Source organism: Eptatretus burgeri, chromosome 8, assembly GCF_056783735.1.
Source record: "Eptatretus burgeri isolate ZD-2024b chromosome 8, Ebu_testis_v1, whole genome shotgun sequence".
Classification (NCBI taxonomy): domain Eukaryota; kingdom Metazoa; phylum Chordata; class Myxini; order Myxiniformes; family Myxinidae; genus Eptatretus; species Eptatretus burgeri.
The window spans coordinates 87,181,956-87,194,943 of record NC_140968.1 but is presented as its reverse complement, the minus strand read 5'-3'; the positions used below and the strand labels follow the sequence as shown (position 1 = coordinate 87,194,943).

At 42.3% G+C, this 12,988-nt stretch overlaps 1 protein-coding gene across 4 annotated transcripts in view; it reads left to right on the top strand.

Annotated features, from left to right (window-relative positions):
• The window catches only part of LOC147022221 (protein sidekick-2-like), a 676,300-nt gene that overhangs the window by 565,192 nt on the left and 98,120 nt on the right, over positions 1 to 12,988 (top strand). For all 4 annotated transcript variants that reach the window (XM_085892916.1, XM_085892915.1, XM_085892914.1 and 1 more), the window contains 3 exons: positions 4,462 to 4,532; positions 4,857 to 5,007; positions 11,797 to 11,853. In XM_085892916.1, coding sequence (XP_085749042.1) covers positions 4,462 to 4,532; positions 4,857 to 5,007; positions 11,797 to 11,853 — 279 coding nt within the window. The remainder of the gene's footprint in view (positions 1 to 4,461; positions 4,533 to 4,856; positions 5,008 to 11,796; positions 11,854 to 12,988) is intronic.

Genomic DNA, 12,988 nt, shown 5'->3' with positions numbered 1-12,988 from the left:
GAGATGCGTGTTTATTTCGAACTAGCAAATACAACCCATCACTTTGCTAACGGGAATTTTTTTGGGGGGGGGGGATGGGGAGGAGAGAGGAGGGAGGTGAGGGAGCAACAGGAAGAGAGGAGAGAGGAAGGTGAGAGAGAGAGAGGAGGCAGGAGGGAGGGGAAGCTAAGAAGGGGGGAAGATCAAGAGCGAGGAAGGGGGAGGTGGGGAGAGCTATGCCTCACCAAACGTTGCTATACACTGCGGGAGGGAGGGGTGCAAGGAGGGGGTTAGAGTGTGAGAGAGAGAGAGAGAGAGAGAGAGAGAGAGAGAGAGAGAGAGAGAGAGACAGAGAGAGAGAGAGAGAGAGAGAGAGAGAGAGAGAGAGAGAGAGAGAGAAAGAGAGAATGAAAAAAGACAGAGAGAAAGGTGAGGGGTGGAGATGGGGTTAGCAAATATGTTATGCTTATTAACCGAACACATACACACAAAAAACAACTCATGTCAGAACAGCTGTACACACAACGACACAACAGAGATTGTAAAGTAATCCACTGGCACATCTGAAAAGACTTTGATATCCCAGTTCCAGAAAATTTGTGGGAACATGAACCAAAAGCAATCACTGAAAACATGGAAGTACCAACCGCTCACATAATTATGACCTAATGATCCCACTGAGCATGAACATTTAAAACAAACTGTTGCGACCAGATATCATACTTAGGTACAAAAAAAGAGAAGAAGGCATTGCGAAGTGAGGTGTTAAATCCAGTGATTTTGGACTAAATGATGCAGAAATCAAGAAAATGACCAACCACCAAGACCTCAAGAATGAAGTGAGAAGATCCTGGAAGCTGAAGAATGCCAAAGTTGTACCAGTGATAGTTGGACTTACGGGAATGATGACAAACAACCTCACAGAGATATTAAATATAGGAGCAATACCCCTGGGTGCTCACCTGGTAGTGGCTGGATAAGATAACCAGGCAATCACTGGTAGTCATGGATGACACACAGAATATATAATGGAGAAGAAAGCAAATACCTCGGGATTTTATTTTTAATGCCATGAACAAACCTTGGTACATCACAGGTGATAATGGTTGTGGTCAAGTTTCTCGAAATTGTGTGTTTGGTTTCAGAAAAGAAAGCAAATACATATTTTGGGGGGCAATACCACCATAGACTCCCTTAGACCCTTAGTTTTTTAATGTCATTAACAAACTTTATGACATCATGGGTGGTGAAGATGGTGGTCAAGTTGCATTGGAATTGTGTGTATATTTTGAAAAGAAAGCAAATGCATATTTGGGGGGGCAACCCCCCTTAAACCCTCATAGAGCCCAATTTTTCTAATGTCGTGAACAAACTTTGGTGCTTCATGGGTGATGAAGGTTGCAGTGAAGTTTCATCGGAATTGTGTGTATCGTTTCTGAGAAGAAAGCAAATACCTCTTTGGGGGGGGGCAACCCCCCTCTCCCCCCCCGTAAACTCCCTCGGTAGACCCCTTCAGACCGTTTTTTAAAGCCATCACAGGGGATGAACGTTGTGGTCAAATTTCATTGAAATCGTATGTGTAGTTTGTGAGAGGAAGTTGAAAGTATTTGTGGATGGACGGACGGACGGATGGATTGACAACGTGCCGTCCCATAAGCTCCCCAGAACTACTTTACAGGTAAGATAAAAACCATCCCTGGGAATATTATTACAAACGAACTACAGTTGGAAGCTGTCCAGGGTTCAGCGACAACACTGAAGAGAGCCCTCGGCAAAAACTTTGAGAATAGAAAACTTCACAACTTGGTCCGTGAATCGTGACCAATTACTGAAAAGAAGGTGTATGCTTTGAGCCTGCCTTGAGAGTTCCATGCCACATTCTGAAACCAGCATATGTAGATACCAATCAATGACACACACACACACACACACACACACACACACACACACACACACACACACACACACACACACACACACACACACACACTTTGAGAGTGGCGGGAGTTTTCAAAACCAACAGCTCTTACATGCAGTGACATTTGCACCCCATCCGTCGACTCCGAATCGGATTTGTACATGCTTCAGTCCCCTCACCAGGGGGGAAAGGTGGGGGACCAGGGAGAGTGTTGGGAGAGAGAGAAACAGGAGTGGAGATGTGTCGGAGAGGGAGAGAGAGGGGTAAGAGGGATATGGGTGGTAGAGAGGGGGTAGGGTTGGAAGGTAGAGGGGTCAGGGATTCCAGCAGATGTAACTCCCAGTTTATCATCCATCCGAGAGACGACACACACACAGTGATGCATCATCCACCCTGTGAAACACTGGGAGGACAGTTTCGAGCTGTGTTGGGATTCAAATCCAGGCTACACAGAGTGAGCATGCGTACCTCCCAGTTTTACTGCCGTGATGTGGCGATTCCTTATTTCAGAACTGAATTGTTTTTCTTTCTCATTGTGATCATGTAAGTTATTTTGCCTTCCTACATCCAGTGTAGAACTACGGTATCACAATTAAATGTTGAAGAACGCACCAAGTGGCTTCACCACACAATGCACGAATCGTTTGAAGAAACTTTTAGAAGTAAAACATTAAATTTTTATTTGTATTTATCTGTGCCGAAGTGACGGGTCATATAATGGAAGAACCAAAACGGGAAACGTCGTGGAAAATGAAATTTCACATTTTCAATGAGGCAGCCACCTCCTATTGCACCACAGAACGAAACATGGACAACACAGGCGAGTAGCCCTGAACTTTGTTAAAATTGATCTATAAACATTATTCAGTGACAGTGCAAATATTGTAGAGCACTGTTTTAAGCACTACCACAAAACGGTTCATAAGACACGGCTCCCTTGGCACGTAATTGGCAATCACCGAACTGTCATATTAAACACACACCTCCCGGAGACGCCCGGAATATCACATATGTCCAAATTGGATAAAGGAACACTTTTCTAAGAGTTGGAACTGCTTGTAAATTCGATTCTGGAGTTTTAATTTTGTAATTATCCTTAATTTATGGAGATACTCGTGGTAATGTATGTGCAGAAATGAAATAAAGCAACGAACGCTGACATCTCCAGGTGTTTATAAGCACTGCAATGTACCCAGTGATCCGTAGCTATCATGAACAGGCATTCGACAATATGAGTGAGGAAAGTGGAAAAACAAAACTATCGTTAAGAAATCGCTGCGGCCTGTTCCAAGTCAAGGCATGGTTGAGCAGGCCAAAAAACATGGCGGCTTCAGACCCCAGCAAGGTTACCTAGGATACGCCTGAAGACCCCAGAGAGCGTGGTGGCCAAGGATCGCCTGATGAAGGATATATTTAAATAAGGCCTTTAATAATTAATCTCAAAAGGGGTCTTTTGGTGAACCCAAACACCCAATTTTCACTCTTGCAGAGAAGACACACACACTCATGCACATTGACATTTATTAGTACAGATTACACGATCAAAATTTTTCATCAAAAGATCATGAGGTCACGTTTTGAATTTATCGTTGAAAACTTAGTTGACTGAAGTTGAGCAAAAGTTCGTAATGTCGCGATTTGAAGTCACAAATCGAATTTTTGGTTTCAAATAATTTAGTTCGTGAGATTAAAAGTTTGTAAATCGAATGTTCGTAAATCGGGATATCACTGCACTTAGTTTTGATTCCATTGGTTTTCTTGGTGATTTGTTATCTTTCTTGTTTGGCCGCGTGATATCTCAGCCATCCTTTGAGCTAGGAAGCTGAAAGTTGGGGACAAAACTGAAGATGTGCTTTGGCACAAACGTTCTTTTCTATTTTTTGATTAATCCAATAATTGATTAATTATTTGATTATTATTATCCATTTATTAATACCTTAATTATTTTATTTCTCATCTCGGCAATATCCCAGGCACCTTTTGAGCAAGTAAGCTGATATTTGGATATGACAGTGACCAAGTGATTTGGCTATAAAGGCAGTTTTTTATTTATTAATGAATCAATTTATCGATTAAATGTTCATTTTTCGATGAATTACTTAATTTTCAAAAAGTTACCGATTCAGATGACAACAGTGGTGGTTTTGGTATGCTTTCAGCCAACAATTGATTAATTATAATCAGCCAATTTTTTATTTATTTTAATTGCTGATTTCATCAATTAATCAATTATTGTGCATCGCTCCCTCTCAATTTTGTCTCCATGTGCTGAACGGAGGCAATGGATTTGTTACTTATTTATTTGGCATGGGGACATGTAATTTGAATGTATTATAAATTATGAAGTTTTATTTTTCTTGTGTTAAGTTATTTTGACCTCTGAAACAACACTATAATGCGTTATTTTAAATCGCTGCAACACGTTGATGCACCACAGCTGTCCTGCCATATAGCATCAAAGGAAGGGATTTGAAGGACAGAAAGGAATTGTGTTGCCTACAACTTTGGCTTTCGAGGATTGCATTGATGTTGTGACAAACCGTTTGTGTGCTGTCTGTGCACAGCTCCCGAAAAACCTCCAAGCATCATTTCAATTGTTCCACGTACGACCTCATCTGTCCTTGTGAAGTGGGAGGTGAAATCCCAGCCCTCACACCACTCTGACTGTTAACAGCCCAGGGTTACATTTTGTTTTCACCTGGGATGCATCGAACATGACAACACCTGACACTCATGGCTAAAAAAACGTCAGCAGTGATTTTAAAGTTAACTGCACATCATACCTATAAGAATGTTATAACCTTGATTGTAAATTAGGAAGTAACCGCATTCTTGCCAAGCTAATGTGCACACTACACAAGATTGAGGAATTGCATAAGTCACCACTCGAGTGTAATTAAGAAATGCCTCTTGTGGATTTTATGGCCGAGCCCTGAACCTTTCCTCATTGACTCTGCAGCCACCTGCCGAGGACTACGTTAATGGAGTTTTGCTTGGTTATCATGTGCTTTACCGTGAGCTGTCACTCGGGAGCCATCAACAACCCGCACTACCACCCAACCACGCTGTCACCCCAAGAATACCATCGCCGATCCAAGCTCAGCTCCTCGGTTAGTGCTGTCTGTATTATGTACCTTCCTTCTTTCAATGTGCTTTATAGATCAAATTGTCACAAGAGATGTGATTTAACAACTGACAGCATCACACGTGTCACCATTAGGACCTAAAACCTGAGGTTTTTTTCCTCCGCCCAGTTTTATGCTCAAGGAATCAGTTTGTTAGATGTCTCACTGGCAGCTGCAAAACAAGTTCCTCTTTTTCATGTCAAATATCCTCCACGATCGATTGGCAAATGCACTTCCTCATGTTTTTAATATTCATCACCATTTTGCTCTGCAAGTATTTGGTGTTTGACATGATCGAGGTGTCTTAATAAACAATAAAGAATTGTGTATTTCGATGAAAATCCAATCTTCTTAATAATTTCTAATTCTTGACTTTGATTGCAGAAGAATGAAAAAAAAATTAAAGCCATAAAATCACTGATTGTGAACATATATTATGATAAACATTCACAAATAAAAGTGAAAGGCTGATGAAATAAGAGAGAAGTAAAGAGAGTGAGAATGAGAGATTGCTAAACAAAACTGTGTTGAACCTACAGCTCCATGTTCCTCCATGCTGTCAAAGGAAAACATACTTACCAGTCGTCCCATGAAGTCTGTCTATGTACTGTATGTCCAGTTTGAGAATCCTCACAAGTCAATTTTGCAGAGGCAGTGTGCACACTACAATCAATTCCCCTTCACGTCCCACTGTTTGTTAGTACCATCCCCCTCTCGACTTCATTCTCGTCTATCCCTTTCATAATTTCCCCTCATCCAACCCCCTCTCAATTCCCCCACCCTTCTCCATCTTGGTCCCACCCCCACCCCCCTCTCTTTGCTCCTTTCCACATTCCTGCACTCCACCAGCAGCTCCTCCTTCCCTGTCCCTAACTGTGTGGACCTCATACTTCCAAGTCCTCGACTCCAACCTGACATATCTCAATCCAGGCTGCTGCCAATAAATTTGACATTATCTGTTTAACAGAATTCTTCCTCCAATATTATTTCCCTGGCTCCTTCGTGTCCCTCCATAAGTATCGTCTCCTCCACTTTGACGAACCAGAACCCCCATCCTGGTGGTGGAGTCACACTGTACATGAAGAACTCAATTTCTCACTCTGTGTACTGCTCTTACACCTCCCAAAGTCCAGCAGTACCTCTGGCTGTGATTTCCCCTCCATTCCAACCTTGTGTTTGTCTGTCTTGTACCGTTCTCCCAACAATGACGACAATTTACATCTCGTACAACATGGACCAACTTTGAACTACTCATCCCATCTCTCTCTTCCTCATATGTGGCAATTTAAATTGTCACAATGCCAATTGACTAGGTGTTGGTCGCTCTCTCACCAGCCACAGCACATCAGCAAAAGGACTTCTGTGACTCAAAGAGATTAACTCAATATATAAACTTTCCAACCCAGATTTCTGTCAATGGCAAATCTTCCCTTCTGGACTTTGGTTTTCACCAACTTTCTTGTCTATATCTCCTGCTCTTCCTCAGCTCCATTTGGTTAATCTGAACATTTGCTTGTGAAGGTCAACATTTCTCCAGCCATTCTCAGAGAACAGCTTCAGCACCATCGAGTCTGGCAGTTCACTAAGGCAAACTGCCAGGGACTGCAAGCAGCCATCACACTTTAGGACTGTTCTCCTATATCTACCACCCCTGATATTAACTCAGCCTGGGAATACTTCCACAGAAACCTGCTCTCACTTACGCACAGATTAATTCCATTTCATCTTCAGTTTTCAAATCCTAGTGTTGGCTAAATGGATAAGGTGGCTCTGGATAGCTTAAGATCTTAGGGTTTTGAGTTTGAGCCCCTGTTGTGTTATTTAAATAACACCAGCTGGGTTGATGCAGCCTGTCATCTAATCCCTCCAAGGTTGGCAAAATGAGTACCAATTTACTTGTAACAGGGGCATTACATCAGCAGCACAGCCACACTTTCAGAAATGATGTAACCAGCAGCCAATGGCTGCATACAAAACAACTTCAGTTATCAAACTGATCCTTCCACCCATGGTACACTGAATCCTGTGGTGAGGCAATTGTCTTGAAACAACTGGCTTCATCCTGGAAGACGTCCAACTGAAGGCAACCTCTGATCATTCCACAAAGCCCACAACAAGTATGTGTGTCCACCATCAGGAGAGCCAGAAAACAACATCTGTCCGATCTCAAGAATGAACTTTCAATCTTGTCTCCCTCCTCTAAAACCTGGTGGTGCCTTGACTCGTCTTTCTCTGGATTATTTTCCCACTGTATCCCTTCCCTCACCTCAAATGGCACCACAGCTGACCTCAAACGGCACATTCCCTTACTCGTGAGAAGGCTGAATGCCTCAATTCTGTGTTTGCTTCCAAATATTATGTCCCCAACCACTCAATCTCTGTAACCACCCCCCCCCCAACCCACCAAGTCACAGCCAACTGTTCCTGGACTCTGTGTCTTTTGCACCTGAGAAGGTGGAGAAGTTTCTGGGAGCCCTCAACTCTGATTCTGCAAATAGACCAGCCAGCATCAGCTCACATGTTCTAAAAATACTCCTACTCATCCTCTCTCCACACTTTTCACCCAATAATTTACCTTCAGGTCTCTTCCATCTGATTGGAAAACAGCGAACATCACGGCATTACATGAACAGGTGCAAAGTCAGATCCCCTGAACTACAGGCCAATTATCTTACTTCCAATCATCAGCAAGGTCATGGAATCTATCATCGCAGTTGATATAAAATCCTTACTTTTCTTCTACATCTTCATCTCAGATCACCGATTCAGATTCAGACCTGGTCACTCTGCTTTTGACATGCTGCTTCAACTCTCAGAACAATGGATGGAGGCCCTTTATATCAGACTTGAGATCAGGACGATCTCTCTGGACATATCTCGAGCTTTCGCTACAATCTGGCACCCAGCTTTGCCCTCCAAACTCTGTCCCGAAGGCATCCAAGGCCAACTCCATACATGGCTTACTGACTTACTCTTCTCTCATAGCCAATGTGTGGCTCTCAACGGAATCCTTTGGTCTCTCCCTCTCAAGACTGGAGTGCCCCAAGGCAATGTTCTAGGGCCCCATCTTATTGCTAATCTTCATCAACGATCTCTCTCATTTTCTGGACCTTTATCTATTCGCTGATGACTTCAACCTCTGCCATGGCACCCCCGTTCCTTCAGCTAGAGAGGGAAGCAGCCTCTTCCCTCTCTTCAGACTTTGATAAAATCACAGGCTGCAGTCAAACACTTAGAATGTGTCTTTCAATCCTGACAAACCTCAAAGCTCTCTCCTCATGGACCTCTATCAACCCCTTCCAGTGAAACTCCCAAAATCTACGATCACTGCTCACCTCGACTCATTTGTTCCTTTTTTTCTTCCTGCCTGTGGAAGCAGCTTCCACATTCTATTCTGTCTCATTGTTCCCACCAAATCTTCAATTGAGCCATTCATCACCATCTCAGATTATCCCCCGTCCAAAACCATGATCTTTTCTTCCCCCATTAAACTGAAATTTCCTGTTTTTTCTTCCTGAGAGTTTGCTCCTGTATCCATCTTATCCACCCCCTGCTGCATCTTCCCCGACCCCTCATTCTTACCTGCATCTCTTGTTTGTCCGTCTCTGTCTATTTTGTCCCTCAGCCCTTCTGTTGATGTTTCCACCCTCTCTTTGTGCTGTTCCTTTTGTTCTGTTGCATCCTGATCCGTTCTGTGCTCTCGCTCCTCCATGAGCCTTGACTTCACATCAAAAATAAAAACGACAACTAAGGGAAGGTGTGCAAGTTAGGAAGTTTAAAAACACATTTTTTATACATGTTTCTCATCAGAAATATCTTTTCGTCAAGATGATATACCTGGCAGGATGGCCTCGAGGTTTGCAAACTCACCTCTGAGCTATTTCACTTGGGTTTGAATCTCAACCCAGCTACATACTAACATATTGTTGTTTCACAAGCAGAGCAAGGTATCTCTTCGTGTGCCCTCCCCCTTTATAACGCGGCTGAAAGAATGCACTTTCACCTGAATACCAAAGTACAATGTAAAGGTGGTCTGTCCAACCAATATATATATATATATATATATATATATATATATATATATATATATATATATATATATATATATATATATATATATATATATATATATATATATATATATATATATATATATGCCTCCTGGCCCTAAGGCCAAACTTCAAGGTCTTAAATAAGCTGAACATGCTGTTTCAACCTTCAGACTACTTCATCAACACAAAATCAACATTCACAATACAGATATTTAATAAAGGCAATTGCTCTACTTTTTTGGAACGATGCTTTACACACACGACTAAAATATTGAGTGTTGGTGATCTCACTGTTTACATTGGCATCACATTGACAACTCGACATAAAGATTAAGTAAACGTGCATAAACCTCAACAAAATTGAATTGACTTTGGAGAGATCTGCAGATTGATCAACAACCCCAGAAAGTGAAAGTATGAGTTTCTTCATCAAGTTCAAAGATGCTTAAAATGCAGAGTTGCAGGCAACCTGTGTGTTGTTTCACTCCACCAATCATTCAAGGTACCTGAAGGCCAGCTGCAACAGGAGCCTCATTTGAACTAACAAAAACATGATCCTTCACATCAAACCATATTGACCAGAGTAAGAATCCAATCCAATCCATTAGTCTTTGTGCAGAGCATCGGTGCTGCCAAAGCAGTCTCGTGCTATTGGGCACAATCCTGGACAGATCACCATGCCAACACAGGATACTCAAATGGCTCAATCATCCCAGCAAGCTGGCACTCATTTTGCCAACCTCAGAAGGATGACAGGCTGAGTCAACCCCACCAGGTATTAATTTTAACAGCCAAGCAGGATTTGAACTTAGGACCCCAGGATCCCAAACCCACCACCCTTACCATGAAGCCAACGCCAGGCAGAGAAAGAATAAGAGTAGAAAATTAAAAGACGCCACAAGACAAATGCTTTAACCGTATTATTGCAAGCGGATTAAACTGTACTTTGGAAGATATCACAACGGAGCACTTTCATGGGTAAAAATAAATAAAAAACCAATGTCACCCGCAGGGTGACCTGTGTCTTGCCAAAAGGTGACCACGTGTGACTTCTTTAAGGTCACACTGAGGTGAACAGAGCTGCTATCCAACAGGAGCGACTCCTTGAGGAATATCTGCCTACGAGAGATTCCGATGAGAATCGTTCTGCAGAGTAACCATGAAAAATATGCTTTTGCCTCATAATGTCACCAAATGACGTCATAATGTCTCAAGCTTGACATATCTAGAAACCACTCATCAGGGTGTTCAATTTGAGGTACGACACGATATGGTTCCTAAAACTTGAAAATTTGACCTTGGGGTCAAATATGTTTGACCTAAGGCGCTAATCATGAAGGTCAAGGCCAATCGCCACCAAAAATTAATCAGCTGAGCGCCAGACCATGAACTATATTCCCATGAAGCTTGAAGACGATCCGATCAAAATTACTCAAAAAAATAAGGGTTTCGTCGACTCCCCTGATTTGCGACAAAGTGACCTTGACCTTTGACCTTGACCTTCAAAATTTTATGCGCTGAAAGGGACCTCTATAGGCCTCTGATATGCGAAGTTACAAAAATATCCAATGATAACTGTGCTCTGCAGAATTTTTTATACGTGATTACAGAAAAAAAATAATAATAATAAATAAATAAATAAATAAATAAAAACATACAAGCTGACTAACATATCTTGCAAAAAGTTCGTTTTGGCAAGATAATAACTATTCTGAGGGGATGCACACATTTTGTGAAATAGCAACCTTTTCTTTTGTACTCTGCCAGAAAGGTGAGACCAATTTAACAAGAGACGCAATTGATTTCGGAGAGAAAATGAGACTGACATTGAAAAATAGGCAAACTATATAGTCAAAAGCAGCAATAGCATTTCCTCCAAAGTTGTTCAAATTGAACAAGATAACAGACTATGTGGCAATCATCTCTGCAGGACTACAGCTCTTTTGATTGTGTAACAACAAGCAAACCCACTTATTTGGAACCCAACACGTGCATATTTTGGAGCGAGCAGACTGGCAAGCCATTACAGCCACCTGCCAGGTCAATGTGAAATTCTTCATGGGTTGTGGACCTCCTATGGTTTGCGAGCTGAAAAAAAAGAGCTTCGAATGAGAATTTAATGTTTCATCAAGGAAGCAAGCACTTTGCTGGGTTTAATGTCCACCTGACACCGGTCAGTGTTGATGGCACAACCATTCTTGCAGGTATCAGATGAAATTTGTCAATTTTAATCGAAGGTGCTTTGTTTCACACCTGTGCAAACTTCACATCTGACACCTCTCCCCAGCTTCTTCTGCTGTGTGATGAATGGTAAATTATATCTTCCTCTCTTTTCCTCTCTCTCTGTCTCTCTCTCTCTGTCTCTCTCTCTCTGTCTCTCTCTCTCTCTCTCTCTCTCTCTCTCTCTCTCTCTCTCTCTCTCTCTCTCTCTCTCTCTCTCTCTCTCTCTCTCTCTCTCTCTCTCTCTCTCTGTCTCTGTCTCTGTCTCTGTCTCTGTCTCTCTCTCTCTCTCTCTCTCTCTCTCTCTCTCTCTCTCTCTCTCTCTCTCTCTCTCTCTCTCTCTCTCTCTCTCTCTCTCTCTCTCTCTCCTCTCTCTCTCCTCTCTCTCTCCTCTCTCTCCTCTCTCTCTCCTCTCTCTCTCCTCTCTCTCTCCTCTCTCTCTCTCTCCCTATCTTTATCTTTCTCACACACACAATCACCCCCTCCCTTCTCTCCCCAACAGCAAAATACAATGTCCGTACCGTGAACAACTCTGCGGCCACTGACTACGAACTAGCACGTGAGTCTCAATGCACACACATTTGTACATCCTGATGATAATTGAGGAGTATTTTTTCCAGGACATGCCTAAGTCTAATTTTGGTCAAAATTGAGATAAAGCTTTCTCTATATTCCCTATTGTAGAAAGTTAAATGAGTTTGAGGGCATGTCCTATGTCGGTTTGCCAAAAGGATCCCAGTCAAGTTGGTACCATTTGTGGAAACCTAAGATCCCATGAAAAGGATGACGAAAAATAACCTCTCCTGGAATAGGTCTGAGAAACTTGCAATTTAATAATCTTTCCATTGTATTTGATATTCAGATGACAAATTATCTCAATCATATATTGAGAGAGTTACGGTCACCGCCATAAGGGAGAGGCAAAGCAATGTTTGGGGTGTGAGCCCTTCTTCAAAACAAGAGGGACTCGTTTTCTGTTCCATATTGTAAATTTTTGCTTACTTTCTCGTTTCTGATAATGGCAGGCCTCATTGCATCTGGAGCCTCTTTAGGAACTCGTATCACTTTATTGGGCCCCTTGACTGTGGCCATCCAGATGGTTTTGAGGTCCCTCAGCTCCTTTTCCACCGTACACCACCAGCTAGCTCCCTATATGTCGTCATTCGACCTCTAGTCCACTCTGGTCCTCTTTCAGTCTCCTTCGTCCTTTAGGCTTCCAGCTTATCACTCTTTTGGTGATTTTTTTCCTATTTGCGGTACATGCTCAATCCATCCGCACCTCATTTTAATTTATTACCTCCACCACCAGATGTGGATGGACGTTATGTTTTCACCTCTGTCTGTTTGTCTGTCTGTCTGTGAGCAGGATATCTCAAAAAGTTATGGACAGATTTGGACGAAACATGGAGGACAGGTTGAGTGCGTGTCAAAGACGAATTGATGACATTTTGGTGAAGTTCCAGATCCGGATACCAGAATTTTTTCGGTGATTCTTCATAATTGAGAGATAGGACCAAAAACGATGTATACATCGTATTGGATTTTAAAATTCTCATATCTGGATTGAGATCTTCACCAAAATCGAATGAGTTCGTCCTTGTCACACACCCAACATGTCCACCAAATTTAATCTGAATCCATCCTTAACTTTTGAGATATCCTGCACACACAGACAGACAAACAGACAGGAGTGA